The sequence below is a fragment of the Diceros bicornis genome, chromosome 18, assembly GCF_020826845.1.
Source record: "Diceros bicornis minor isolate mBicDic1 chromosome 18, mDicBic1.mat.cur, whole genome shotgun sequence".
NCBI lineage: Eukaryota > Metazoa > Chordata > Mammalia > Perissodactyla > Rhinocerotidae > Diceros > Diceros bicornis.
Window position 1 is genome coordinate 29,365,636 of NC_080757.1, and position 27,831 is coordinate 29,393,466.

The window sequence follows — 27,831 nt, forward strand, 5'->3', positions numbered from 1 at the left end:
CCGCCTCCATGAGGCATCTCCCAATACCCCTGTCTTTGAGGACTCTATCTAAGCCCCTGCCCCCACAAAGAGGCTGACTTGTGGGTGGGGGAGTTTCCACGTCCTTGTCCCAAAAAGCCATTTCCTCATAGCAAAAATGCCTAAGGCTAGAGAGAAGATGAACTTCCTGCGAGCTTGGGGCATAAGCCTGCCCAACAGGCCACGTGGTCTCCCCTGCTGGCCCTAGATGGCCCGGTTGCCCCCAGAATGCAGTCTACCAGGAGGAAGCTGAAACAATTCTCTCAGCCTGTTTCCACCTGTCTTTTTCTTCTGCCTTCCTGTTTTCATTTTCTTGATTTCTGTCTTTGTTTCACCTCTAATCCCATCTTGTCTATTCCTGCTCTGCTCCATGGCTGGATCTCTGTCTATCTGTCATACTACCCCATTTCTGTCTCTACCAGACTTGGGTTGGGGCCGATGTGGGGAGGACTGTCTGCAGCCCCCTTGCCTCTGTACCCTGGAAAGTGTGGGGGTGTTTGAGGACAAGGGGTGGGAGGCTACATGTTGGGGGCACCGGGCCAGCATCCCGTGAGGAACCTGCTCTTCTCTCTGTCCCAACCCTGCCTGCTGGTCCAGCCCACCAGTCCAGCGCCATCACCATGGAAACCAGCAGCTGACTTCCTATTGGTGGGCGGGAGGGGAGGGGGAAGAGCAGGGGAGGGTTAGCTCTCCCCTGCTCGCCCCCCCTCTTCTGAGGCTCAGCCCTCCCCCGCACCCACCATCTCGGACTCCGGGACTGTAGGGGACCCCTGCACTCCCCAGAGCTGAAGCCAGCAGGGACAGAGACTATGAGGCAAGCAGCCCACCGACCCAGGCCTCCTTAGGACCAGCCCGGCCGCCCAGCAAGCTAGTGAGCAGCAGCGGAGAGAAGAACAGGACATAAAGGACCACAGCGGACCATTGGGGATCACCCCCAGCAGCTCCTGCGGACCCTAGCCAGGCTGAGGGGTTGTGATGGATGGCCAGACTCACAGACGCTGACGGACAAACAATGACACCGATGCTCGCAGCTGCACAACAGTGAGACGCTCAGATACAACCAGTGACAGCATCACACACTGCCACAGCCCTGCAATACAGACACCCACACACACACAGAAACAACTGGTAACTCCGAAACAGGCACAGACAGTGACACACAGAACCACTACCCACCAACACACATGAGAGGGGGCACCCATCCTCCAAACACACACGAGACAGTGCTGACCTGCACAGACCGACCCGGAGACGCGCAGACCCTCACCCAGGCACTGCTGTGGGTGGCCTCTGCACATCCTCCCTGCCCCCACGGGGACACCCTCGCTCCTCCACACACTCACACACACACACAGCCACGAGCAAACATAGCTCGCATACCCCCAGCTCCAGCTCTGGCAGCCCCGACTCCTGCAGCTTCCTTTGTGGGGGAGAAAGAACTCGGTCAACCTTGGATGGAGACTCGGTGAAGCCAAGAGCTCAGAGAGGAAAGGGTCTGGCCTGGCATGACCCTCATCAGTCCCTCCGCTTGGTTGGGTGATGTCCCCGGGCCGGGGTCCTGGGGCCGCTCGGCAGTACCATGGAGCAACTGACACCCCTCGCACGGCCAGGGGACCCTGCAGCCATGGAGCCATGGGCACTGCCCGCCTGGCAGACCTGGACTCCAGGCCAGGGGGGCGAACCTGGAGGCGCAGCCCCAAGCATTGCCGATACTCCGGCAGCTCTGCAGCTTGGAGAACTGGGGCCTGAGGAGAGCTCTGAGCCCGAGGGAGCCCGGAGCCCCCCACCTGCGGGGGCCATTGACCCCGAAGGAACAGAAACTGAGCTGCCCAGCCTAGGGCAGCAAGTAGCAAGCTCTGGACCCCGCTGCCCGAGGGTGGAGGATGAGGAGGTGGAGGCTTTCCCTGAGGTAAGGGAGCTGTGGAGGGCTGGGGTCTGCAAGGTGGGGGGCCTCTCATCATGCCCTCCAGTGGGCATGACATGCAACCGTACTGCCCAACTCTCCTCTCCTGGCCTGTCTCTGTCTGTGGTCTGTCTCTGTGACTGTCCGTCCTCCCTTCCTTGGGCAGGAATCTCAGTGGCTCCATTTTTTGCCGTCTGTCTGTCCTTCTGACTCTCTGCCTGTCTGTCTACATCTGGCCCTGCCCCTACCCCCTCCCTCTGTGAGTCTCTCTCTGACAGTCTGTCTGTCTGTGTCTCCTCCTCCGTAAGTCTCTGTCCTTGGGGGCTGGAGGATACCAGGTGTGTGTGGAGGTGTATGGTGGAATCAGAGTCCAGAGGAAGCAGATTCAGGGGAGGGGGCTCAGTGCTGGGCTGAGCCTAGGGAGGACAAGGTTTGGGGTGGGTGTGAGCAGTCTCCTGCAGAAGATGGAGGGACCATGACTTTGGGGGAGGGAAGGGGACTCAGGGGCCATGAGGAGGGGTGAGGATGGGAGCTTGAGCTGGCATTTCCCCGGAGGAGAAGATGGGCAGGGATGGGAAGAATCAGGAGCCAGCAGAGAGGAGTCCAAGGTTGGGGGATGCCAGTGCGGGCAGGGAGGACTAAACAGTCCCTTCTCCAGGCCTCCTGTGCTCCCCTCTGAAGGCCTGGGATGTGGAGGAGAACCTTCTCATCTCCATGTCTCCTTGGACCGTGGAGGGGGGAATGCTTCCATATGGAGGGCTCTGACTAGGTAGGGTGGGTTCTTGAGTGCTGTGCCCTGTCCTTTCCCATGCCAGGGCAAGCTGAACATGGGCTTTGGGGACAGGCCCAATCTGGAGCTGCTGAGGGCCCTGGGGGAGCTGCAGCAGCGCTGTGCCATCCTTAAGGAGGAAAACCAGATGCTGGTGAGGCTTGGAAAACGAGTCCTGGGTCCTGATTGGACTGGGGGAAGGCAGACTCAGACACCCTGGCCCTCTGCCTCAGCATCCTCCTCATCCCATGAATATCCCTCCAAGTGGGGATTACATGGAAGTGACATGATCCCAAGACCCAGAGAGGATGAACCCCTACCTAGAGTTGTGAGGACCCCATTGTGAGGGGGGGTCCAAGGCCTGGGCAGTTAGAATTGGGTCTGTGGGGTGCTCCCCACATACCCCAATTCTGACTGACCCCTTGTCAGAGGAAGAGCAGCTTCCCTGAGACGGAGGAGAAGGTGCGGAGGCTGAAGCGGAAGAACGCCGAGCTGGCGGTCATTGCCAAGCGCCTGGAGGAGAGGGCCCGAAAGCTGCAGGAGACTAACCTGAGGGTGGTGAGGATGGGAGGCTGCAGGACGGAGGCTGGGGGACCAGAGAAGTGGGGAGCTGGGGCTGGGCCTGAGGGAGTGGGGCTTGGGAGTCACAGCCTGTTAGCACCCAGAAAAGCAGGAACTCAGGGGCCGAGGTGTAGGAAGGGCAAACGCTGGCCAGGCCAGGAGGCTGAGGGTTTCTGGAACTACAGGAGGGAGGGAAGGGCTGGGCAGGGAGTTCCTGAGCAGGCAGGGAGCAGGATTCTGGATTGCCACGTGCTGGTGCTGGCTGCAGCCGCCCGCTGAGCTCATCTCTGGGTGCAGAGCTGTTGGGGGCAGGGATGAAGACCCATCACAGTGGCAGCCCTGAATTAGCAGCATCCTTTGGGCCTAAACTAGGATGTGGAGTTAACTCTTTCAGTCCTGCTTGAGGATTGCTGGGATGGGGTCAAGTGAGGCTGTTGGTACACTGAGGCCCCAGACACAGGGTAGAAGCAGGAGGCCACACTTCTAGGTTTTCATCCTAACCCTTCCTTTTGGGAAGAGCTGAGGAGTGGGAGAAGTGCCCCAGCCCTCAGATGATGGTTGGCCTTACTCCTCTGGCCAGGTGAGTGCCCCCATGCCCCGCCCCGGGGCCAGCTTGGAGTTGTGCCGGAAGGCACTGGCCTGCCAGCGAGCCCAGGACCTCAGTGAGACAGCCCGCGTCCTGCTGGCCAAGGACAAGCAGATCGCTGCTTTGCAGCGGGAGTGCAGGGAGCTGCAGGCCAGGCTCACCCTGGTCGGCAAGGTGCGAGGAGGCCCTGGTCACCCTTTCCAGCTCAGCCCTACACAGGGCCGAGCGCCTGGCTTGTGGGATGTGGACGAGATGTTAATGAGATGCAAATGAAGCGGGAAGGTGGAGGCTGCTGGGGAGTAGGTTCCCCTGGCAACGGCCCAGGTGGAAGCAGGGAGAAGGAGCCTGAACTGAAGGGGGTGGAGCCATGAGTCCCAGGCCTGGGAATTTCTGTGCTCCAAGCTTCAGGCTGTATACCAGTGAGTCTGGCTGTAGGAATCCACAAATACCTCACACTTGTGTGAAGAGATGTTCTCCAGGCATTTAGCACAGTGTTGGGCACACCACAAGTGCCCAGTAAATGAGTTTCTGTGAATGTATGCACACGGGCTAGCGGAAGCATGCGGCTGTATACGCACGCACCTATGACCAGGCATGTATGCATGGGAGAATGTGCATGTTCCCGCGCATCGGAGTCCCTCCAGCAAGGCGGAGGGCGGGCTCTGCTGGGGATGGCGTGGGGCGGGCAGGGGTTAGGCCTGACTCCTCTCCCCGTCCCCCCACCCCAGGAGGGCCCCCAGTGGCTCCACGTGCGGGACTTCGACCGGCTGCTGCGCGAGTCCCAGCGGGAGGTGCTGCGGCTGCAGAGGCAGATCGCTCTGCGCAACCAGCAGGAGCCGCCCCCGCCACCCCGGCCCCCGGCCCCCGCTGTCCGGCCCAGAGCAGGGGCGCCCGCCCCCGGGGCCCCGGGAGAGGTGAGCGCCGGCGCAAGGGCAGGTGTGTGGGTGTGTGTAGATGGGGGATGGGGGCGGCTCCGGGATCTCTCCTTGCGACGCACTCAGAGCCCCGACGACCCGGTGGTGGTGTGCGCTCCAAGGGCTGGGGAGTTTTCCAGACCCCGGGGGCAAGGTCCCCCGCCCAGCCTCCCCGCGGTGGTACCTGCGCCGTGCCCGCCCCCAGGGCTTCGAGGTCCGCCCTCTGCAGGCCTGCGCCCCGCGGGGCCCGCCCCGCCGCCCCTGCCGCGCCGCCAGTGGTACGGCCCGGCCGCAAATCCCTGGTTGCCCTGGCAGCCACCCGGGGCCCAGCCCGCGCCGCCGCCTCCCGCTGCCGCCCTAGCACGGGGACGCCCCCTTCGGCGCCCGCCTGGTGGGCCAGGCCCGGCCCTGGCTCCCGGGGGGAGGCGGTGCGTCTGCGCCCGCTCCAGGTATGGGCGACCCTCACTGGGCGCCGGGCTTAGGCAGCCGCTGTCGTGAGGGTTAGAGACCCCGCCCCGGAACCCCCGAACTTAGGGGTCTGGCTCATTTCCGTCCTCTCTGCTTGGGCAGCAGCTAAGTCCACCTCTTTCTGGGCAGAGGGGTGGGTGAAAGGACTGCGTAGCGACCAAGGCCTCAGGGTGTGGGGTGCTTCTTGCTCAGATTTTGTGCCTCTGCCTGGCCCAGGGAGGGAGATGCACCGCTCATCAAGACCTGTCCTCCCCCAGAGTTCGCACAGATAAATGGGCAGTGCAACAGGATGGGCTTGAGGGGAAGCCGGGAGGAGGGTCTGGCCAAGTCTGTACTGCTCTAGGCCAAGCCCAGATTTGGTTGATTGGTAACGCCTGGCTCTGGGAACACTACCTCCCTGGGGGCCCAGGCAGCCTCCTAGTTCTCTGCCAGTCACTGAAGGAGACCCAGGACAATTATTGAGTGCAGAGCAGGGCTGCTGCTGGAAGCTAAAAAGGGAAAGCTTTGGCCTGGATAAGGGACCCATCTCCCAGGGCACACGTGGGTCTCAGGATCTGAAAGCACGATGTCTGGAGGACACGGGTGCAGCCACTGCACTTCTACATCAGCTGGAGATGATGGGAGGGGGTGGGCAGACAGCACCCCCCTTCCTGGGCAGGGATCTCTTTGCTGACTGTGAGATGGAGTGGGAACCTCCCACCGACTGGCTGGGCTGGGGGCAGGCTGTCCTGGGGCCCTGTTCTCAGGTGCCAGCCCCCTGTCCCTGGGCATTTCCAGGCCACGCTCCAGGAGGATGTGGAAAACCCACCCGTGGTCCTAGGGGAGCCAGAGAAACAACAGAGGGTGCAGCAGCTGGTAAGTCTCAGGTCAAGGGCTGGAGGAGACCTGTTGTGGACAGATCTGTCTTTCCACATGAGGGGCCCTGGATTCTGACCCCACAGGAGTCAGAGCTCAGCAAGAAGCGGAAGAAATGCGAGAGCCTGGAGCAGGAAGCCCGGAAAAAGCAGAGGCGATGTGAGGAGCTGGTGAGCTCTAGAGGGCCTCCCGGGGCCTCCCGGAGGCCAGCTCCTGCTTTCCGCAGGCCAGCCAGGTGGTGGGCTCCCTCTCAGCTCTGCTTTCATCCCTCCTGCCCTTGAGTACACACATTCCCTCCTTTTCTGTAGGGCTCTCCTTTCCTGGCTGATGCAGCTTCCAAGTGGGGGAGGAAGGCCTTATCTGGGAGGGCAGGATCCTCTGTGTGGGGAGGGGCAGAATGTGGGTGCTGGGCCCCCTCCCCAGAGCTCCTCTGGTCTCTCAGGAACTGCAGCTGAGAGAAGCCCAGAGTGAGAATGCCCGCCTCGTGGAGGAGAACTCTCGGCTCAGTGGGAGAGCCACGGAGAAGGAGCAGGTAGCACCTCTGCACAGGTGCTGTGGGGCCTGGGCTCCTGCGAGGGCCCTGGTCCCCGGGCAAGGGGCTGTCTCCTCCACCCCTCACTGGGCTAGGGTATGAAGGGTACTGTTCTCCCTGGGGAGGGAGCTGGTGGCACAAGGCTCACACAGCCAGCTTGCCCAGCTCCCTGTCACTCTCCGTCTCCAGGTGGAGTGGGAGAATGCGGAGCTGAGGGGCCAGCTCCTGGGGGTGACACAGGAGAGGGACTCGGCCCTTCGCAAGAGCCAGGGCCTGCAGAGCAAGCTGGAGAGCCTGGAGCAGGTGCTGAAGGTAGGGGACTGTGTGGGGAGGTGTTGGTCCCTGGCTCAGGGAGAGAGTGGGACAGTGGAACATGCCCTTTGTGGGGCACCGGGGTCTAAGGCACAGTCCTGGTGCCGGCGGCCCCTTGCCTTCTCTGGCCACGGTTTCCCTTTTGATAGAGGGCATCTGGAATGTATAGTGTCTGCGGCCCCGATGTCTTGGAGCTTCTAGAGAAGCAGTGGGGTGGGCTCTGGCCTTGACCCTGGGTCTTGTGTTTCAGCACATGCGCGAGGTGGCCCAGCGGCGGCAGCAGTTGGAGGTGGAGCATGAGCAGGCTCGGCTTAGCCTGCAGGAGAAGCAGGAGGAGGTCCGGAGGCTGCAGCAGGTGAGGGCAGGGTCTCCAGGGGGCAGCAGTGAGGGAAGGGGGCTAGGCTGCTGGACCCCGGCCTAGTCATCCGCTCATCCAACGAGCATTTACTGAGCACCCACTGCATGCCAGCCACTGTGCCAGGCACCAGGGGATAGTGGTGGGCAAAGAGATCCATGAGTGAGGTGATCCCAGTCACTGATAAGCGCAAGGGGGGAAGTGAACCGGGTGATGTGACACAGAGTGACTGGCATGGGTTGAGGTGCCACTTTAGAGAGGGCAGGGAAGGCCTCTAATCCCTCAGAGGCGAGAAGGAGCCAGCTAAAGAGCACTCCAGGTAGAGGGATAGAAGTGCAAATGCCCTGTGGCAGGAAAGAGCAATGTGGGGATGGACAGAACAACAGGAGTAGGTGAGAGCCAGATGGCTCCAGGCCCTAAAGGCTGTGGAAAGAGTTTGGATATTTTGCTCTCTGAGCAGATAGAAGCTGCTGCAAGGTCCCAAGCAGGGGAGTAGCATGATCTGAGGGGTCATTTTAGCAGATCACATTGGCAGCGCCGTGGGGGATGGGTTGGGGGAGTGGGCATGGAAGCAGGGCGATCAGGTGTTGGAGCTGTGGCAGGTCTCCAGGTGGGAGATGATGGCCATCTGGACCAGGGAGCAGGCAATGCAGGGGGAAACAGGTGGATGTATTTGAAATATATTTTGGAGATAGAATCAACAAGACTCACTATGGGATTCCAGTTGAGGCCCAGCTCTGTCACCCATTTGCTGTGACACCCTCATGGAGGGTGGGGCTTTTCACTCCCCAGGAGGTAAGGGATGAAGGGGCAGCTGATTTGAGAGGTAAGGAATCCTGAGTTCTGAGTTCTGTTTTGGCCACATTTGGGTTGTGTGTGAAACGTGCAGGTGGAGATGTGCATAGACTGTTGGATGTATGAGTCTGCAGTCTTGGGGAAGTAGGTCTTGGAGGCGTATTCTGGAGTCATCAATGTGTCTAGTCATGTGACTAGGTGGGACCCTTGGGAGAGACTGTAGGGTATAAAGTGGGCCCAGCACTGTGCCCTCTGGCACCCTAACATTCTAAAGGGGTAGAAGACGGAGCAGGCAGAAGAGGCTGAGAAGGAGCATCTGGAGAGGTAGGAGGGAAACCTGAGGGTGAGTGTCCCACAGAGGGAGAAGCAGTACCAGGCTCACCTCTCCTTGACCCCATTGCCTTCTAGCCTGAGGTGTGGTTCAGTATGGGAGTTCCGGAGGGAGGAACCCTCAGCTTCACCCTTCCCAGCACCCCTGCCCTCCTCTTCTCCTCTCCTCTCCCTTCCCCCTCTTTCTTCTCTTCCTTCGCCCTTCCTACCCTCCCTCCCTTTCATCTCCTTCTAGCCCACGCCCAGTCCTCATCCTTCTTCTCCAGCATTTTGCCTCCTCTCACCTGTAGGCCCAGGCAGCAGCTAAGAGGGAACATGAAGGAGCTGTGCAGCTGCTGGAGGTAGGGTCCCCGGGGGTGGCCACCAGCTTCACCAGCTCATGGGGGCAGGCAGGGGAAGTTCAGAGGGAGCTGGAATGGACTGTGTCGGTGTGGGTGTCAGCGGTGTGGGGTTGCACGAAGGGCCCTTAAATGCTCCAGGGCCTGGGGGAATCCCCTCCACCATTGGCCTATTTCTCAGGCTAGGGCACAGCCGGGCAGGGGCTCCTGAGTCTGGCAGCAGCAGTGTCCTGTTGCCACCCCCCCGAGGCTGCCTTCACCCTGAAATATCCTTCATTTAGGAACTGCTCAGTCAGTCCAGTGAGCTGACCAGGTGGGCCCCTCTCTCTTTCCCTCCCTCTCCGGCTAGTGACCCACAGGGTAAGGGTTCTAACCTCTCTTCTGTGCTTTCCTTTCCCGCCACAGTCCACCCTGGATTCCATGCAGGTATGGCCTCCCGATCCCCCATCTCCTGGGGTGTCGTCTCCCCCACACCTCTCCAGGCTGGCCGAGCTGCATCTCTTCCCTTGGGTCCAAGTGGTCCCAGCCCTCATGTCCACCAGAGGAGGGTGTGACTGGTAGCAGCCCCAAGAATCTGTAGATGGGCTGGGATTCCCACAGTACGTGTGGGCATCCCCTCATCTCAGACCTGCCACTGTGCCTGGCAGACATGGGGGCTTCCCTCCTCTAAAACCTTGCCATTCAGACCATGAGGAAGTTGGTCACCAGTCTACCCCATGATCTGTTGGCCGGGGAGAGTCCCTAATATTGGGACTCTCCTGATACCTGAGGAAAATTCTTGGGAATTGACCTGTTCCTGTCACAATGATGTCCCTAGCTCCCGTGTGAGATCCCTCTGGGGACCTCTCTGAGGGCAGAGATTTGGGTCACTGACTGTAGGGGGGTGACAAGCAGTGGAGCTGAGAAAACTCCTGAGGTGATACTGGTGGTGGTGATGGGGGTGGGAGTGATCTGTTTTGGCCTAGAAAGCGGCCAGAAGCAGAAGTGCCACTGCCTGGGGCATGAGGGTGTGCTGGGTGTGTGGCCAGTCGGCCCTTGTCTGGAGGTGGGTAGGGAGTGATGGTGTCCCGCCGTCCCCGGACACCACCCTCAGCTCAGACCCTATTAGGGGCAATGGGGCAGCCAGGCTGAGGGTTGGTGCCCAGGCCCAGGGGCTGGGCGGATGTGATCTGAAGTCGGTGTGGGGCTGTGTGGAGATGGCACAGGCTGAACTGGGCAGCTGTGCTGGCCTGGTGGCTCATGGTGGGTCTTGGCTCAGGTCCGGGTTCGAGAGCTCGAGGAGCAATGCCGCAGCCAAACCGAGCGCTTCAGCCTCCTGGCGCAGGAGCTCCAGGCCTTCCGCTTGCACCCTGGCCCCTTGGATCTGCTCACCTCTGCCCTGGGCTACAGTTCCCTTGGGGACCGCCCGCCACCCCCCTGTTGCTGCTCTACCCCCCAGCCCTGGAGGGGGTCCGGCCCCAAAGGTGAGGTAGACCCCACTGACATTAGCCTGGAATCCTCAGACCTGGGCCTTTTGTATAGGACAGAGAGGTTAGGGTCAGAGGAAGCTAGCAACTCACCCAAAGCTACACAGCAAATTAGAGCCAGGCCTGGCTAGAGCTAGGCTCTGATGGGGAAAACATGAGCCGACAGGAGTGTCTGTCCCAGAGTCTGGCCCGGGCATCTCAGGCCACTGCTCCTCCTGCTCCAAGAACTCTGTGGTCATGGTTGGGAATTGGGCCCTAGGAGTCAGTAGCACGCATTATGGGCTGGTGAAGAGTCAGGGCCGGGGGTCAGTCAGATCTGGTGGTCCCAGCTCTACTCACTGAACAGTGCCTGTGATTTTGAGCATGCTGCTTCACCTCTGTGGGCCGTGATCTCCTAATCTGTAAGACAGGGATAATTCAGTGCACCTCATCAAGCTGCTGTGCTTCACAGAGCATCCTGTGAAATAATATACGTAAATCACCTCTACCTCCACTTAGTAAATTTCCCCCAAGTATTTTCCTTCTTGTAAGGAAAGCTGGCTGTGGAGGGCCTGACTCCCATATCCAAGAGACTCCACCCTTGGTCCCTGGTCCTTCCTAAGGCTACAGACTCCAAGCCCCCGTGCCGTCTTCTCTTTAGACCTTGACCTCCCACCGGGCTCTCCAGGGCACTGCAGCCAAAAATCTTCCGAGCCTGCCCCTGCCACCCCTGCTGGGGCCCCACGAAGGACGGCCAAGAAAGCAGAGTCTCTCTCCAACTCCTCTCGCTCCGAGTCCATCCACAACAGCCCCAAGTCATGCCCTACTCCCGAGGTCAGTGTGGGGGAGGGGCTGGGTCTCTCTCCGCCTTGGGTAACGGGAGAGGGGAGGGGGCCCTGACCTCTTCTGGGGTTCCCAGGGGTTGGGGGGCCGCTGGCCCCTGTGGGGAGGCGGAGCCAGGCCCTGGGAGAGAAGGGGCTATGGATTCCTCCTTGTGGGCAGGGAGCTTGGGTGGAGCCCGTCCTGCTCTCCAGGGCCTCCTGCAGGCCCTTTCTTGGGGCTGCCCGGCCCCACCCCTCTGGGCCCAGAGAAGCCCTACAGTTCTGGGCTGGATGGAGGGAGACACTTTGGCGCCAGGATCCACGTAATGAGACTGTTCATGAGAGCCTCTGTCGCAGAGGCAGAAGGTTGTGTGAGAAAGAGCCCAGGTTCCGGGATTCAAGTCCCAGCTTTGTCTTAGGCAAGTCACAGACCCTTTCTGGGCTTCGGTTTCCCTGTCTGAGTTTTGGAGCAAATAAAACCTGCCTTGTTAGGTTGTTGTGAGGGTTACTTGAAAAAATATAAGGAAAGTGCCTTGCTCAGTGTGGAGGACACAGCAGATGCTTAATGTATGGCAGCTGTTATTATTACCAAGTTCTTGGGCATTACTCACAACTCTCCTGAGCGCCTGGTCCCTGTCTCTACCTCCCAGACCCCAGAAAGTGGAGAGGGGAAGGTCAGGAGCAGCCCTGCTGTCCAAGGTTGTGGAAAGTGGTAGAACCCAGCCCCAGGCCTCTACTGCCCCCTTGTGGAGCAACATGGTGGTGCTGGCTTTGGCTGCCCTTTTTCCCTCTCAGTGACCCCCTCACAGGGACTTCTCAGCCCCTTCTGCCTCGTTGCTTCCAGCTCTTTACAGTCAGAGTACTTAGCTGTGTTTTGCCTTAAGGAAACAAACCGCCATGGACAGCCACCCAACACCAGTGTGGCTGGCTCCCTCTCCGATGGAGAAAGTGGTCTTGTTTACTGGGCTGGTGCAGTAGAGGCCAGGGCTCAGGGAGGAATCCAGGTTATCCCCACTCCCCTCCCCAGGGCAGCTGGGCTCTGCCAGGACCTGCTGGCTCAGGTGCTGATTTAGAAAACATCAGGGCTCACTGCTGCTTGCCTTGTCCAGCACATGCTCACTTTCCCTTCTCAAAGCAACAGGTCCTCCTCTGCCAGCTTTGCCATTGGCCCTGGGTCCTGGAGAGGACTGGCCCTTTCTGTTTGCCCCCAGGTGGACACAGCCAGTGAGGTGGAGGAGCTGGAGGCGGACAGTGTGTCCCTGCTCCCTGCAGCACCGGAGGGCAGCCGGCGGGGAGCCAGGATCCAGGTCTTCCTAGCACGCTATAGGTGGGCCCCTCACCCCTGTTCCCCATCCGCCCAGCATTTGGGATATATGGGAGGAAGGGGCAGAGTGAAGATAGCAGCCTCTGGAGGTGGTGGGGGGTGCAGGGATCCCAGTGGACATGTCCTCTTAGCCTAGTTGGGCTGAGGTGGGCGCAGTGAGCACTCCATTTGGCTGAAGGTGGACAGCCAAGTCTCCATAAAGGCCGAGCGTGTGGAGGGGAGGAGCTAGGGCATGGCGGTAAGGCTGTTGGTCGCTATCCTCCTCCTCCTCCCTGCCTCCCCCAACAGCTATAACCCCTTCGAGGGCCCCAATGAGAATCCGGAGGCAGAGCTTCCGCTTACTGCTGGCGAGTACATCTACATCTATGGCAACATGGACGAGGATGGCTTTTTTGAAGGTAGGGAGGTAGAAGGGATCATTCTGTCCATTCGCCTGCTTTTAAGCTCCTCTTCCCAAAGACTTCCACCATCCATATCCTCTCAGCCCACCATAACTTTTCAGACTCAGCTAAAAGGCATACAGAGACCTGGATCCTGTGGGGAAAGGGAAAGGAAGGGATCTGGGACAAGGAGGCAGCTGGTCTGACTGCAGGTCTGCCCCAAGCAGGGCAGGACAGGGCCTACCACAATGATGGGCAGTGTGGTAGGGAGTTTCGGCTAAATTTGCTTTTGTGCTGGCAGACAGGGCATGGGCAGTGTTTAACACCAGTGACACTCGAGGTCAGGCATGTAGCATAGTTCTGATGCTGGACTCCAGTCGGGTGTGGGGAGGAGGAACCAGGGTCCAGAGCGCAGGAAAGGGTGTTAGCAAGTGGGTAGCAATTGTCAGGGCCCAGGTGTGGGCTTCAGGGCAGTTCTCCAGTGCCTGTGGGGAGATCGGGCAACTGAGGCAGATGCCCCATTACAGAGACTGGGCAACAGGGCAGGCCTACAGAAGAAATGGCCTTGGGGGGCTTCCCCGGGTGGCCCTGGCTGGGCACCAGGCTGCATCCTTCAGTAGCAGGGAGGATGACACTAGGTAGGGACTGAGATGAGGTGTGGACAGGGCAGGGGGAGGGCCGTAACCATGTGTGGGGATGTAGGAAAGAGGTTAGCTCTGGGCCTGTAACACCCAAAGCTTTGGGTCTGTAAGGCCAGGCCTTCAGAGCCTGCTCCGTGTCTGTTCCCCAGGCCCTATGGCTATTATTCGAGCAGCTGCTGGGAATGATGATCAACAGCTCAATTCCCCATAGGGGTGGATAACAGAGAGCAGGATTAAATAGCTTTCAGAAACACAGCTTTTTTTTATGGAGAAAACGAAACAAAACAAAAACCAATACCTTTTTTTGGAAGGGGGCAGCAAAAACATAAATATTAACTAACCACAAATTACTGGATTTGAACTGTACAATCTGGGATAGATTTAAAGGCATGTAGGCACCTGGGTGTAGGATGTTGTATTCCTTGTCAAATGAGCTGAATGATTCCTTCGTCTACATCTGGTCCCACCTGGACCACTCTCGGTGGCACGCGCTTCGGGAGTATGTGCCTGACTCGGGCCCAGGCTCCGGCGCCAGCCTTTCAGGGCTGTGGATCTGTTCAGTGTGAAGGCTCTTGCTTTAATGTCACACTCCTTAGCGCTGGTGCTTATATGCATCTCCTAGGGCTGCATTTTACTGCCAAATTACTGCCAACTGGGTGGCTTAAAACAACAGAACTGTATTCTCTCACAGTTCTGGAGGCCAGAAGTCTGGAATCAAGGTGTCGGCCGGGCCACACTCTCTGGAGGCTCTAGGGGAGATTCCACTCCTTGTCCCTTCAAGCTTCTGGTGGTTCCAAGTGTTCCTTGGTTTGTGGCCACATCACTCCAGTTTCTGCAGTCACATTGCCTCCTTCTTTTCTCTCTGTGTCCCTCCCTGTGCGTCTCTTATAAGGACACTTGTCATTGGATTTGGGACCCACCCGGATAATCTAGGAGGATCTCATCTCAAGCTCCTTAACTTAATTACATCTGCAAAGACCCTTTTTCCAAATAAGGTCACATTCACAGGATCCAGGGATTAGGACGTGGACATATTTTTGGGAGGCCACCATTCAGCCCATCACAGAGCTTATATTATTCAATTTAGTGACAGTCCCTATGTGTCTTCTTCAAGTTTTCATGCTTTTTTTCCCTCCTAGCATAAGCAGAGAGAGAGAGAGAGAGGGTGTGGGGGAAACTCACAGGCCCTCCTGCAGCTCAGACCTGCCTCCACACACCCTCTGCCCTCTGCCCTGGCCCATGCTTCCCCTTCCTTTTAAGAAGGCTCAGCAGCCACCAGCTCATCTGTTCCTGGGAATCTTTTTCCTTCTCCCAAATTAGCTGTGACATGACAGGCCGTGTGCCCAGTTTCTTCCTTCCTTGACATCCCTCAAACAAACAACAAATGTTTGATGGTACTCTATTGACAAGTGTTCAGGGGAACTGGCACATGGTAACAGAGCTTACTTTTGGTCACTGCCTGGACTGACCGCCAGTCAGGCTTCTAGACCCAGGTCTGCTGTGGGTCCTAATCCCTTCTAGAACCCACAGGGGACTCTTTTCGTTTGCACTTAAGTCTTTTGTATCTAAAGATTCCTTCCCTTCCCCTGACCAGGTGTTGCTTCCCTCTCCCTTCGAGGATGTCTGTTTTCCAGAACTGGAAGGTGAGGGGTGCCTTGCCCCCACTCTCAGGGTTGCATAATATGAAAGTTTTCACATGTACAGAAAAAGAATAATCCAATGAACACCTATATACTTACCACCTAGATTCGACTGTTGTCTCGTTTTGCCATATTTGCTTTTCCATATGTAGGTTAAAAAAGAAAAACGATTTAAAAGCAAGTTGTAGGGCCGGCCCAGTGGCACAAGCGGTTAAGTGCGCGCGAGCTCCGCCGCTGCGGCGGCCCGGGGTTCGCAGGTTTGGATCCCGGGCGTGCACCGATGCACTGCTTGTCAAGCCATGCTGTGGTGGCGTCCCATATAAAGTAGAGGAAGATGGGCACGGATGTTAGCCCAGGGCCAGTCTCCCTCAGCAAAAAAGAGGAGGATTGGCATCGGATGTTAGCTCAGGGCTGATCCTCCTCACACACACACAAAATAATTAAATAAATAAATAAATAAATAAATAAAAGCAAGTTGTAGACATCATGAGATTTTGCTTAGACATAAGTCAACATGCATCTCCTTGGAACATGGGCGTTCTCCTACATCCTTGCAGTATCTGCATCACCTGGGAGCTTGTTAGAAATGCAGAATCTCAGCCCCACCCAGCTGAATTAGGATTTGCATTCTAAAGAATCTCCAGATGATTCATATGCGCATTAAAATTTAAGAAGCACTGTCCTGTGTAACCACAATACTGTTATCACACCTACGAAAATTAACAATAACTCTGCAATCCAGATCTTGACTGCTCTTGTCTTTTAAAAGTGCTGACGGGTAAATGTTGATTTGAATCATATGCTTAAGATCACTCACTAACCATTGCTAAAATGCATTTTTTGGACTGGTTTTTCTCTACTTCCTCTCTGTCTTTCCCTTCCCTGCCCTCCCTCTGCCAGGGGAGCTTATGGATGGCCGAAGGGGCCTGGTCCCTTCCAATTTTGTAGAGCGTGTGTCTGACGACGACCTCCTGACCTCCCTCCCTCCGGAGCTGGCCGATTTATCCCACAGCTCAGGCCCTGAACTCAGTTTCCTGAGCGGAGGTGGGGGGTGGCAGCAGTAGCGGGGGCCAGAGCAGCGGGGGACGCAGCCAGCCCACACCGGAGGAGGAGGCTGCAGGGGACGAGCTCAGTCTGAGCCCCCTGCCCGAGGGCCTGGGTGAGCCTTCTGCTGTGCCTTACCCCCGCCGTCTGGCAGTCCTCAAGCAGCTGGCCCACAGCGTGGTGCTGGCCTGGGAGCCGCCTCCTGAGCAAGTGGAGCTACACGGCTACCATATCCGCGTGAATGGGGAGCTGCGTCAGGCCCTGGGGCTGGGGACGCCCCCCAAGGCTGTGCTTGAGAACCTGGACCTGCGGGCCGGGCCCCTCCATGTTTCTGTGCAGGCCCTGACCAGCCGGGGCAGCTCCGACCCTCTGCGCTGTTGCTTGGCGGTGGGTGCCCGGGCTGGGGTGGTACCTAGCCAGCTGCGGGTCCATCGACTGACAGCCACGTCTGCTGAGATTACCTGGGTGCCCGGCAATAGCAACTTGGCCCATGCCATCTACCTCAATGGGGAAGAGTGTCCCCCTGCCTGCCCCAGCATCTACTGGGCCACCTTCTGCCACCTGCGGCCTGGTACACTCTATCAGGCCCGAGTGGAGGCTCAGCTGCCACCTCGAGGGTCCTGGGAACCAGGCTGGGAGAGGCCAGAGCAGCGGGCTGCCACGCTGCAGTTCACCACACTCCCCGCAGGTATGCCGGCTTGGGCATTGACTGTAACACCCAGCAGGCCAGATCATTTGTGATGGGGGAAGGGGAGGCTGTAGCTATTTGCGTTTTCAGGGAAATGGCGAAGTGGGCTGGTGTCTCTGGTGCCGAGTGTCCTACATTACGGGGTCTTGTGCCTCCCTTCCCCCAGGCCCACCTGATGCCCCCCTCGATGTGCAGATTGAGCCGGGGCCCTCCCCTGGAATCTTGATCATCAGCTGGCTCCCAGTAACAATTGATGCTGCCGGCACCTCCAACGGTGTCCGGGTCACAGGCTATGCCATTTATGCCGATGGGCAGAAGGTATGGCCTGGGGACTCTCCCTGTATACTGGAAATAGGATGTGGGTCTCTCCTTGCCGTTCTCAGAGGCCTATTCTCCCCAGCTTGACACAGAGATGCCTGGCCCTTGGCATTTGGGCACTATGTAGCAGATTAGTTAAGAGCATGGAGTTTGGAAGCAGATGACTGGGATTCAAAAACCGCGTGTGGCCAGGACGAGTAAATGAGATAAGGCATGCCAGGGGCTTAGCACAGGGCCTGGCCACCATTGTTGTCATTGTGTTCTCACGCTTGGCCATCTCAGCCTCCCTTTCCTGTGCTCCCTCCGCCCTGCAGATCATGGAGGTGGCCTCGCCCACAGCAGGCAGTGTGCTGGTGGAGTTGTCCCAGCTGCAGCTGCTGCAGGTGTGCAGTGAGGTGGCCGTACGTACCATGTCACCCCATGGCGAGTCGGCCGACTCCATTCCAGCTCCTGTCACCCCAGTCCTGGCTGCGGCCTGCCTTCCAGCTCGGGTCTCCTGCCCCTCACCACGACCGGGCTCGGAGGCCAGACCACCCGTTGCTCCAGCCTCTCCAGGGCCGGGAGACCCCAGCTCTCCCCTCTGGCACCCAGACCCCCATGGAACTCGAGAGCCCCCTGGGGGCCCCCCAGCAAGCCCTCCCAGAGAGACACCAAAAGGATCCCAAGAGGAGCCCCCAGCACCTTGCTCTCAGGTACCTGGCTGGGGAGAGGGGAAGCAGGTGGAGGCTGGGAGAAGGGCCTGGGGCTTGGGCCCTTCCTCAGTGCCCTCTATTCCAGGAGGAAGCTGGGACAGCTGTGCTGGGTGCCTCAGGGGACAGGAGGACCAGCGAGCCAACCGTGGGGGAGACAGTTCCTAGCCCTGCAGCTTCCTCACTGCCCAAGGAGGAGGCTGAGTGGACCGCGGGAGAGGCCTGCCCGGCACCCTGCTCCACCCAGGAAGCACTGGCCCAGAGGGTACCCTGTGCTGAGGCCTGCTGCGGAGGAGACACAGGGTCTGGGCTGAGGCCCAGGGCTGAGGTATGGGGTTGAGGAAACACTGTACCACCTCAAAGAATCGTGGCCTGCCTCCCTGCCCTCTGCCAGCCAAAATCTGGTTGCCTTCTCCGCTTGTTCTCTGCTGTAGTCTGGCTCTTGTCTGTGCTGTGTGTCTCTCTGTTTCTTTGTCACTTTATCTTCCCAGATTTCTTTTTCCCTTTTGACTACCATCTTTCTTCTCCCCCACCCTCCCTGTGTGTGCCTATTTGGGGCATGACCCTCTGCCAAGGGACCCCTTTCATTCTGGCTGGGGCTGACCCTGCCAGAGCCTCCCGTCCCCCTCACTGCCTCTTGCAGAGGGAGGACACGGCGGAGCTCGGGGTCCGTCTGGTGAACTCCCTTGTGGACCATGGCCGCAACTCAGATCTGTCAGATATTCAAGAGGAGGAGGAAGAAGAGGAGGAGGAAGAGGAGCTGGGTTCCAGGACTTGTTCTTTCCAGAAGCAGGTTGCTGGCAGCAGCATTAGGGAGAATGGGGCCAAGGTAATGGGGTAAGGAGGGGCTGGTGGGCCCTAGACCTCGGGTTCCAGGGGCCTCCACCCCCTGTGTCAGCAGCTGCTTCAGCCGCCACTGAGTGCCAGCAACGTTCTAGGTGTGTGGCCTGGGCCCTGTCCTAAGCAGCAGATAGGAAGTGGCTCAGGATTGGTCTCTGCGTTCCTGGGAAGAGAGGGGAGAACGAGGAGCTCTTTTTTGCACCTTTTCCCACCCCAGCCCACCAGACACAGAGATCTGGCCATCTGAGATCTTTGTGTTGGGAGCTTCTGGGGATGGGGTGCGGAGGCCTCTCTACTATTACAGGCACAGCCTGCTCCCTGAAGCTCCTGTCCCTCAGGCGCTGTTCCTTGGGTGTGTCCCTAATTCTTCCTCTGGCTCTGCCCTGGACATGCTGTGTGCCTTTGGGCCAGCCCACCTCTCTGGTCTTTCCTCTTGGAGGAAACTGAGGGAGGACTATGGGTTGCCCGCAACCTCTGCCCTCATCTGAGGGCAAAGATCACAGCTCTCTTCTCTCTCCATGGACCTCTCTTTCTCGCTGCCCTCCTCCCTCCGCCCCCCAGCCCCAGCCCGACCCCTTCTGGGAGACTGACAGCGATGAAGAGGTCTTGGAGCGGATCCTGGAGCTGCCTCTCCAGCAGTTCTGCAGCAAGAAGCTCTTTAGCATCCCTGAGGAGGAGGAGGAGGAGGAGCAAGAGGAGGAGGAGGAGGAGGAGGCGGCGGCGGAGGCCGAGGAGAGGCCAGGGCCTGGCTGTTCTTCCGGAGACCCTGGCCCACCTGAGCCTGCAGTGCTGGGGCTGGGCTGTGACAGCGGTCTGCCCCGAGGACCTGGCCCATGTCCCTTGTCTCCTGAGCCCTCCAGGGCTGGGGACCGCCTGGAGGACATGCCCGGACTAGTTGGTGGAAGCAGCTGGAGGAGAGGAAGTGGCTTCCCCGAGAAGCCCCCAAACCGCAAGCGGTCCCCAGATCCCCGTGAACACTGCAGCCGACTTCTCAGCAACTGTGGGCCCCAGGCCTCAGGACGACCAGGCCCCACACGGGAGAGGGGCGGCCCCCCTGTGGGCGAGGGTACCAGGGGTGGACCAGAGGCTGGTGGAAGAGGGCGGCCGGCCCCTTCCCGGAGATGCCCCCGGGGCCGGGTTCCAGAATCTGGCCTGGCCAGCTGCCTTTCTCCCAGATGCTTGGAAATCAGCATCGAATATGATTCTGAGGATGAACAGGAGGCGGGCGGCGGGGGCATCAGCATCACCAGCTCCTGCCACCTTGGAGATGGGGAGGCCTGGGGCACAGCACCCATAGGAAGGCCCAGGGGCCCTCCGAAGGCCAATTCAGGCCCCAACCCCTCCCCACGCCTCCCGGCCTGGGAGAAAGGGGAGCCAGAGCGGAGAGGCCGCAGTGCGACTGGCAGAGCCAAGGAGCCACTCTCCTGGGTCCGTGCCCACTTCCCACCCTGGGCAGCCACCCGCCTGCTGCCACCTGGTGGCCCTGCTTTCTGCCCACCAGCCACTCCCATTCCATGCTGCTGCCTCCATCAGCAGAGGTGGAGCTGGGCCTCCAGGCTCCCTCACCTGCCTCCTCCCACCCACATTCCACTGCTTTGCTGCTTCTGCTGATCCGAACCTGGATGCACAGTATTCTGTTATCATTAGTTGCCAATTGCTGCCAGCCAGCCGCCTGTCTTCAGGCGGGGTGGCCCTTTCCTCTGCTGAGTTAGTTACATCTTCAAGACACTGACTGTGATGTCCAGCGTCCCCCAACCCTGACGCTGAGAAAGGCCCTCCTCTCACACACTCGTTGCTCCTCAGCCAGCTCTGAGATCTAACCTCAGTGCCCTCTACTACATTCGTCTTCTGGGGTGGCTGGAGCTGGGGCCTCCCCTCCTGTCCTTCCCCCCATGGGGGTGTCTGATGTCTCCAGTGAGGTTGGGCCAAGGCTCCAGGAGAAGAATGTGTCCCTGCTCTGCTGCGCTGCTTATGCTGATGGGGCACAGCTAGGGGAGTGCACACGGGGTCCTGTCCCTGCTGAGGTGCCCGCTGAGGAGTGATGTGTCACGTCTGCCGTCTGTTCCCTTCTCTTTGCAGGCAGCAGAGACTGGGGAGCCCAGGGGGCAGGACAGCTCTGGGCGGAGGGGCCCCCAACAGAAAGGGGACCGGGCCCATAGGCCAGGCTCCACTGAGCTGGGTGAGCACCTGATGGGGGCCGGGCTAGGCCGAGGGGGCCTTTCCTAACCCCTTATTGTCATTATTGGGCTTATCGATCTTATTGTCATTGCTCTCTTCCCACTCCTCTCCACAGCCCCTCCGAGGAGCCCCCTAGAAGTGCTGGCTTACCAGGATCTACCTGTCAGGGTCTTTGTGGCTCTGTTTGACTATGATCCTGTGTCAATGTCACCCAACCCTGATGCTGGGGAAGAGGAGCTCCCATTCCGGGAGGGCCAGATCCTGAAGGTGACTGACTCATCATTCGCTCCTCCCTCCTCCCTCCTTTTCCTGCACATGAGGAAGTATAGCCATGCATGGGTGAGAACAGCGCTTCTAGAGCCAGATGAGGTGGGGTTGGATCCTGACTCTGCCACTTCTAGCTGTGTAACCTTGAGTAGGTTAACTAATCCCTCTGGGTTCAGTTTCCTCATTGGTAAAATGGGGATAGTGTTAGTGTCTACCTCACAGGCTTTTTGCCATTGCTGTGAGGTTTGGGAGATCCAGTCTGGGGTGGGCTGGGTCGATGGACGTGCACACAGTGAGTGACGACAATATGGAAAGGGCTATTTTCTCTCACCCTCTGATCCTTATTCTTTGCTGTTTCCCCGTTTCCTGCTCCACGGCCTGCGAAAGGGAGAGCACTCTGCAGTTCCAAGTGTGGTGTGCGGGGCTGAGGGCCTGGGCCACAGCGGGCAAGCTGAACTGGCCTCCTGAGACAACTGGTCTTTGCCTCCAGGTGTTTGGGGACAAGGATGCTGATGGCTTCTACCGGGGTGAAGCTGGGGGCCGGACGGGCTACATCCCTTGCAACATGGTGGCTGAGGTAGCTGTGGACAGTCCCGTGGGGAGACAGCAGCTGTTCCAGCGGGGTTATGTGTCCCCAGATGTTCTCATTGAGGGCTCAGGTATGACCTGCTGCTGTCCCTCACCCACCTCCCGGCACCCCAGTTCCAACTCACAACCCCCTCCTGAGCAATTTGTGTGTCTGGAGTGGCTGGGGCGCCTCGTTTATCCAGAGTCTAGCAGAGGTGCTGGGGCCTTGCAGAAACTGAGGCCAGTGTGGCCAGAGCAATGGGCTCACCACAGGGAGTGGGGTCTGCTGCAGGGGAATGGGTCATGTGTTTTGGATCCTGGAGGTCTGGGTTGGGAGAGGAATGCCCTTTAGAAACGAGAGCAGGAACCCTGGCACAGCCCCGAGAGGAGACTGCAGAGTCACTGTCCTGCCCCTCTCCCCTGCCTCAGTTTCTCTCTCACATCTACTTGCCTTCCTGTATCAGGGAATGGTCCCTTTGTGTACTCTACAGCCCGCACAGCTGGGCCTCCCCCCAAGCCCCGCCGCTCCAAGAAAGGTGGGTGAGACTCCCTTCTCCCTCAGGGGCCTGTGAGGATGAGTGTGTGAGGAGGGTGGGGCACTGCTTGGCTCTCTGGGGAGACAGCTCTGGGGTTTTGAGCAGGTGAAGAGAATCAGGGCAGACCTTCACCCACGTCCATCCACTGCAGTGGGGGGCTTTATTCTAGTGGGGATGGGGGGTGGTTTGCGGGACCTCTGTTCCCAAAAGCATCTGACTGTAAATTCTGTGCAACCTGGAGCAAGTCACTTACCCTTTCTGGGCCTCAATTCACTATCAAAATCAAAGGGCTAGGCTAGTGTGCTCTCTGAGTATCTTTCTCCATTGTGTGAGGCTGCACATCCTGCCTGCCCTGCACCAGCCCCAGCCTGGGATGGAGAGGCGAGTGAGGGGCAGGGCTTACACGCCCGTTCTCTCCGCAGCTGAGTTGGAAGGCCCTGGCCAGCCCGCTGCAGGTGAGGGGCCAGTCCTGTGCAGGGGAGACTGGGGAAAGAGGTGGGGAGGGACGGCCCCTCTGGCCTCTCTCCAGGGGCCACAACTAGTGGTGGTGGTGAATAGGGGGTCAGGAGGCCTCCAATGTGGAGGAAAGTATGGGGTGGCGGGTCTAGAGAGGGTCCTGAGTCTTCTCCCCATCCCCTGCAGGCCTCCCCCAGCCGGTCTCCTCTGCCAGCCTGAAAGCTCCCCGTTCCATGGTGGCTGCATTTGACTACAATCCCCAGGAGAGCTCCCCGAACATGGACGTGGAGGTGAGGACCCTCAGAGAGAGCCCAGCCAAGGGGGGTGATGGCAGGGCCTCCCCGGGCCTGACATCTATCTGCCTCTTGGTCTCTCCACAGGCAGAGCTGCCCTTCCGGGCAGGAGATGTCATTACTGTGTTTGGGGGCATGGACGATGATGGTTTCTACTACGTGAGAACATTGGGGTGGGGGTGTGCCATACCCACCTCATCAGCCCTTTCAGAGAGGGCTTTCCCAGAACCAGGGAAGGGGATGAGCAAGGGTTCCTGATGGAAGCTTGGAGGAATGGACCACGTCACCTTCCATGACAGTGATATTCACCCCAGGCTGTTCCCCCAGAGGCTTCAGGATCAAGGAGGTGGGGCTGAGGCCTCTTTTCCTGGTCTCAGTCTCACCAGCATCTCTTCCCCAGGGGGAACTGAATGGACAGAGGGGACTGGTTCCATCCAACTTCCTGGAGGGCCCTGGGCCTGAGGCGGGCAGCTCAGACAGGGATCCCGGGACACCCCACACCGAGAGTCAGGTCAGTGAGGAGCTGGGCTCCCAGCTCAGCAGTTAGGTTTCTACCGTGCTGGTGTGGTGGTGGGGCCAGGACAGTGTCCTGGCGCAGCTGGGCAATGATCCAGGTGAGCTCTGTGCCCAGGGTGGAGCTACTAAGTTACCCCCAGAGGGAGCCCAGCCAGGGCCAGCTCCCTCCTAGTATGTGCCCCTCTCTGCGGAGGGGTGGTGGCTGCGACCTGATCCCCGGCCCATCTGATCCAGCTGCCCATACCCCGGGGCCAATGCAGGTGAGGGGGCCTTGTGGAAAAGGACCCCATGACCCCCACACCTCTAGCCAGTCATAGTCCTGGTTTCAGGGACCCTCCCACCCTGCTGGATCTCCCTGTCTCCCAGGTGCCTTTTAAAGCCAGTTGCCCAGCAAGACCCAGCTTCCTGGGTTCTCATTCTTAGAGCTTGCCTCTCCTTGGGGCGGGTGGAGTACAGTTAAGCTCCAGCCTCACGGGACAGGGAGAGGGTGAGGAGGCCAGGCCCCAACCAGAAAACCCTGGCTTTCCATCTGCAGTAGTTCCAAGGGCAAAGGCTATGCAAAGCAGGACCAACCCCTGTGACTCGGGCAACCTGGTGACTGGGCAGAGAGCATGTGGGTCTGTCCATAACCCATCTCCTCTCTTTGTTCCCTGTTCTTCAGAGAATGAGGAGGAGAAGAGTCCAGTGCTAGATGGAGATAGATATATGTAGAGAGAGCAACATGTAAGTGGGGGGCCGGCCCCCTGTGTCCATGTGTCCATGTCACTTCCCACATCACCATAATCAGATGGTGTTCCTTTGTCTTGAATACTGGAGCTGACCTGGCTTTTCCACTTTCTTCCAGGGAATAAGGGAGGGGGATCTTGCCATGAGCCAGGTTTGGATATAGGATGATCCCTTCCCCTTGCCTTTACCCTGGGCAGTGCCAGCTGTCATAGGAATACATGTCATCTTAGTATATAATGTCCCACATTAGCTGACTCCTCATATTCTATAGCACATGCGGCTTATAGAATGTTACATGACATCCGTATTATGACTCATCAGTGTATTATGATACTATGTGACTATGGTATTGTAATATTGTGATTATTATTGGTGACAAAAGGATGACACTGTAATGCCACCAGTAATAATGGTCTTCCTGCCCTTGTCCTCTGCATCATGACCTGTTAGGGGATCAGATGCATGATTTTACTTCCAACTTTCAGTTCTCCCTCCTGGGGGGAAGAAAAGGGGAACTTAAATGGTTGGAGTCTGTAGATAACCCCAAACCATTTGCCTCCAGGGCTCCATTCATTTCCCCAGCAACCCCTCTCTCCTGGGATGCAGTGGAAGGAGCCCTGGGAGGGAGTGGGTAGAGCCTGGGGCTCCCGGGCTACCGTCAGCCCTGGCTGGTTGGCAGTAGGTGCTTTGACCTCTAGGTGCTTGCAGACCTGTTTGTGGGCAGGCCCTGCCACGTCATCAGGGCCTTGGGTGAAGGTGGGCCCCAGACTGGGTACCCAGCTCTCCTGCTTCTAGTCTGGGCTCCATGGCTGGCTCTGGCCAGGAGACTGCCAGGCTCTGGTGGCATGTGGGGGTTTGAGAAAGGGAGTCAGGGGCAGGGTGTGGGGAACATGCAGGCTGGCAAGACCTGACTGGGCTGTGCCAGGTGCAGGAGGTCATGGTGGGGATGTGGGGGTGTGGGAATACAATGGGGGTGTGGGAATGTGGTGGGGGTGTGGGAATATGCGGGGGGAGGCTTCCTGGTGGCTCTCTTCTTCGCCCAACTCCTGTCCTTGGGCCACTGACAGCACTGTCTGAGTGGCCTGTGGCAGAGGGAGCCACTCACTGTTGCAAATGGTGCTAGGAGGAGATTCAGCAAAGGAGAAATGCTAAAGGAGCGGACAGGGCAGCCTCCAGAGTTTGTGATGGGGGCTGAGTGATGCCCAACTGTAAATCCCCTCTCAGGGGCCATTCCAGCTAGAGTCCTGATCTCCTCCCCATGGGGTGGGCCCTGGCTCCACTCTGAGATCCCTAGGGCACCGCATCTGCTGGGCTGGACGGGCATGCTCCTTCCCTCTGTGAGGTGGCACAGGAACTGCCCTCCCTGGAGGGGACAGCTGCCTCTAAGCGATCCTGTCCTTGCTCTGCCTTTGTTGGGAGGAGATCTCACAGGGGCAGTTGGGGCACCCATCCCGAGGGTCAGATCCAAGGACTCTTGAGCTCTCAGCCCAGCACCCTGTAGAGAGACTCAGAGAAGAGGAGGGGCTTGCCCAGGTCCCAAGTGGACAGAAGCAGAACTGAGACTCTGGGTTTGTCGCTTTGTTCTCCCAGCTCAGTGCACCCTCAGCATCAGTACACCCACTCTCCTCTCTGCTCCAGATGTGCAGGACAGTGGCAGGGGGTGGGGCTCTGGTTCTCGACCGTGGTTCTGTGACAAGGGGGCTGCAGGCACCTGAGGTTGTAGGGTACAGGAGTCAGGATGGGGCAGGCAGTTGGGCCCTGACCTTGCCCTTTTCTCTCACATTCCAGGACTGGGCCAGCTCAACACAAGGACCCCCGGTTCCCCCAGGCTGGCCCTGTGCCCCTGGCAGCTTGCCCAGGATTGAACTGGGGGGGCCACAGGGCACAAGAGAGAAGGTGCGGAGTCTCCTCTCCAAGGGGAAGCAGCTCCTCAGGAAACTGGGCTCTGGGAAGAAGGAGTGACGCTGTGGCCCATCCTGCAGGCAGACGTGGCCCCCCGAGGCCCCCGGATCACTGTCCCGGCTGGGCAGGGAAGGCCCTGGACTCCCATTCTTCCAACTTAACACTGTGGCACTTGGATGCGAATCAGAAACTTGGTGAAGGTCAGAGCTAGATGAGTCCTTAAAGATGAGTCCTCTGGAAGGGCACCTTCCTCTTGCAGGAGGGGAAACTGAGCCCCAGAGGGAGGAAGTAACGCAGCCAAAGTCGCTGAGCACCTCGTCACAGAGCCAGGCCTGGACCCGGGACTCTTGACTTCTAGTCCACCCATGTAGGCCTGGGTTCCCACCATGCTATGCTAGTCCCTTCTGTGGCCCTCTCCCAGGATGGGGGACCTGGGGGGAGAAAGGGGCCTGTCCCCTCTGATGGCACTGACTATCCTGATCACGTCTTCCCTCCCTTGAAGAAAAGTTTGCACTGGATTCTCTCGAGCTCCGCCTCCCACGGGGCAGGCAGGGTGGAGCCGTGTATATATGTACATACTCAGTGCCTCCGTCCAGCTTCCTCCATCTCGCTTCCACTGCACAGGCCCGGGAAGGAGAAAGGCCATGCCAAAGCGGGCCTCACCCCGCCCCATAGTGCTCCACCCCTCCCTGCCAGCCCGGCCTCCTGGCCCCTGTGTGTCCCCACCCCAAAGACCCAGGGGGCCAGTGGGCAGAAAGCAGGAGTGGGGTTTGCCTTATTTTGCTCATTGGATTCAATTTCTCCTTTGCATCATTTTCCTCTGGCCCCTGTCCGAGTCCGGGGCTGGAGAAAAGGACAGATTTATGCAGCTATTGTCATACCTTCCTTGTTCAGAGTAGGGGGGAGGGCTCACCACTCTACCCTACCCACTATCCCCTGCCCTCGGCTGGGTGAGTGTCTGCATGTTCCCTTCGCTGTGGCAGGAGATTGTTTGACTGAAGCCCCACCCCCACCTTGGTCTCAAGGGGTGTGGAATGGTGGGGGCATTTGTTTAAAAAGACATTTTATTATAATAAAGTCTATTTTCACAAAACCCATGCTGGGCTCTACCTGGGGCAAAAGACTCCTCAAGGGGTAGGTCATGCTGGGCTTTGGACTGGACTTTAGAACCCAGAAGTTACATCCAAGGGCGACTGGGGCAAAACTAATGACACCAAGAAGACCAAGCGGCTCTTGAATTCTTTTCCTAAGAAGGAGGTTTGGCAGCTTCTTGAGTCTGAGGTTGCAAGGCCAGGTGCTTGGAGTTGGGCAGGGTCCTAGAGGGAGAAAGAGACCTGGGCAAGGGGACGGGGGGACATGAAGAGAGAAGGCACCAGTTCAAGGCAGTGGACTGAATGCATCCTGCAATCTTGATTCCCCTGCACCAAATTCATAGAAGTAATGGATGTAAGAAAAACCAACCAACCAAGCAAACAAACACCATCCGTAGTTCCACTGGAAAGCAAGAAGGGGGACTCTCGGTAGACTAGAAACGACAGATTCCAGAAAAGACAGAAAACAGATGAGAGATCATACTCAGAAACCTCAAAGCAGGGTACATGTGGGAGAGTTCTGCACATTGCTCCATGCCTAGAGGTGGCACGAACAAAGCAAAAGAGACCACAGGGGCTACTGGCAGCATGGTAAGTTGAGGTTCCATGTAGGGAGCAACGGGGTCAATTGACTGTTGCATATTCTCCTTCTCCCTGCGGGCCAAGGGGCAAAGGTGAGGATATCTGCCTTTAAGGGAGAACGGTGGGAGTGACAGCTTGGATCAGAGACCAG

General features: G+C 58.6%; 1 protein-coding gene across 1 annotated transcript; it reads left to right on the plus strand.

Moving 5' to 3' along the window:
- Window positions 1-1,564: 1,564 nt before the first annotated feature.
- TSPOAP1 (TSPO associated protein 1) lies at window positions 1,565-27,120 on the plus strand. The gene is given in 32 exon segments (XM_058560578.1): window positions 1,565-1,927; window positions 2,737-2,844; window positions 3,120-3,248; window positions 3,832-4,011; window positions 4,566-4,751; window positions 5,997-6,074; window positions 6,161-6,244; window positions 6,517-6,606; window positions 6,796-6,918; window positions 7,169-7,273; window positions 8,689-8,739; window positions 9,142-9,162; window positions 9,995-10,199; window positions 10,843-11,015; window positions 12,214-12,329; window positions 12,615-12,724; window positions 15,888-16,033; window positions 16,035-16,719; window positions 16,886-17,037; window positions 17,352-17,729; window positions 17,815-18,054; window positions 18,370-18,555; window positions 19,128-19,994; window positions 20,646-20,745; window positions 20,860-21,011; window positions 21,502-21,670; window positions 22,043-22,114; window positions 22,537-22,569; window positions 22,757-22,860; window positions 22,951-23,022; window positions 23,264-23,374; window positions 25,894-27,120. Coding segments are annotated over 32 exon segments (5,730 nt in total). The 5' UTR covers window positions 1,565-1,597; the 3' UTR covers window positions 26,068-27,120.
- The last annotated feature ends 711 nt before the right edge of the window (window positions 27,121-27,831 follow it).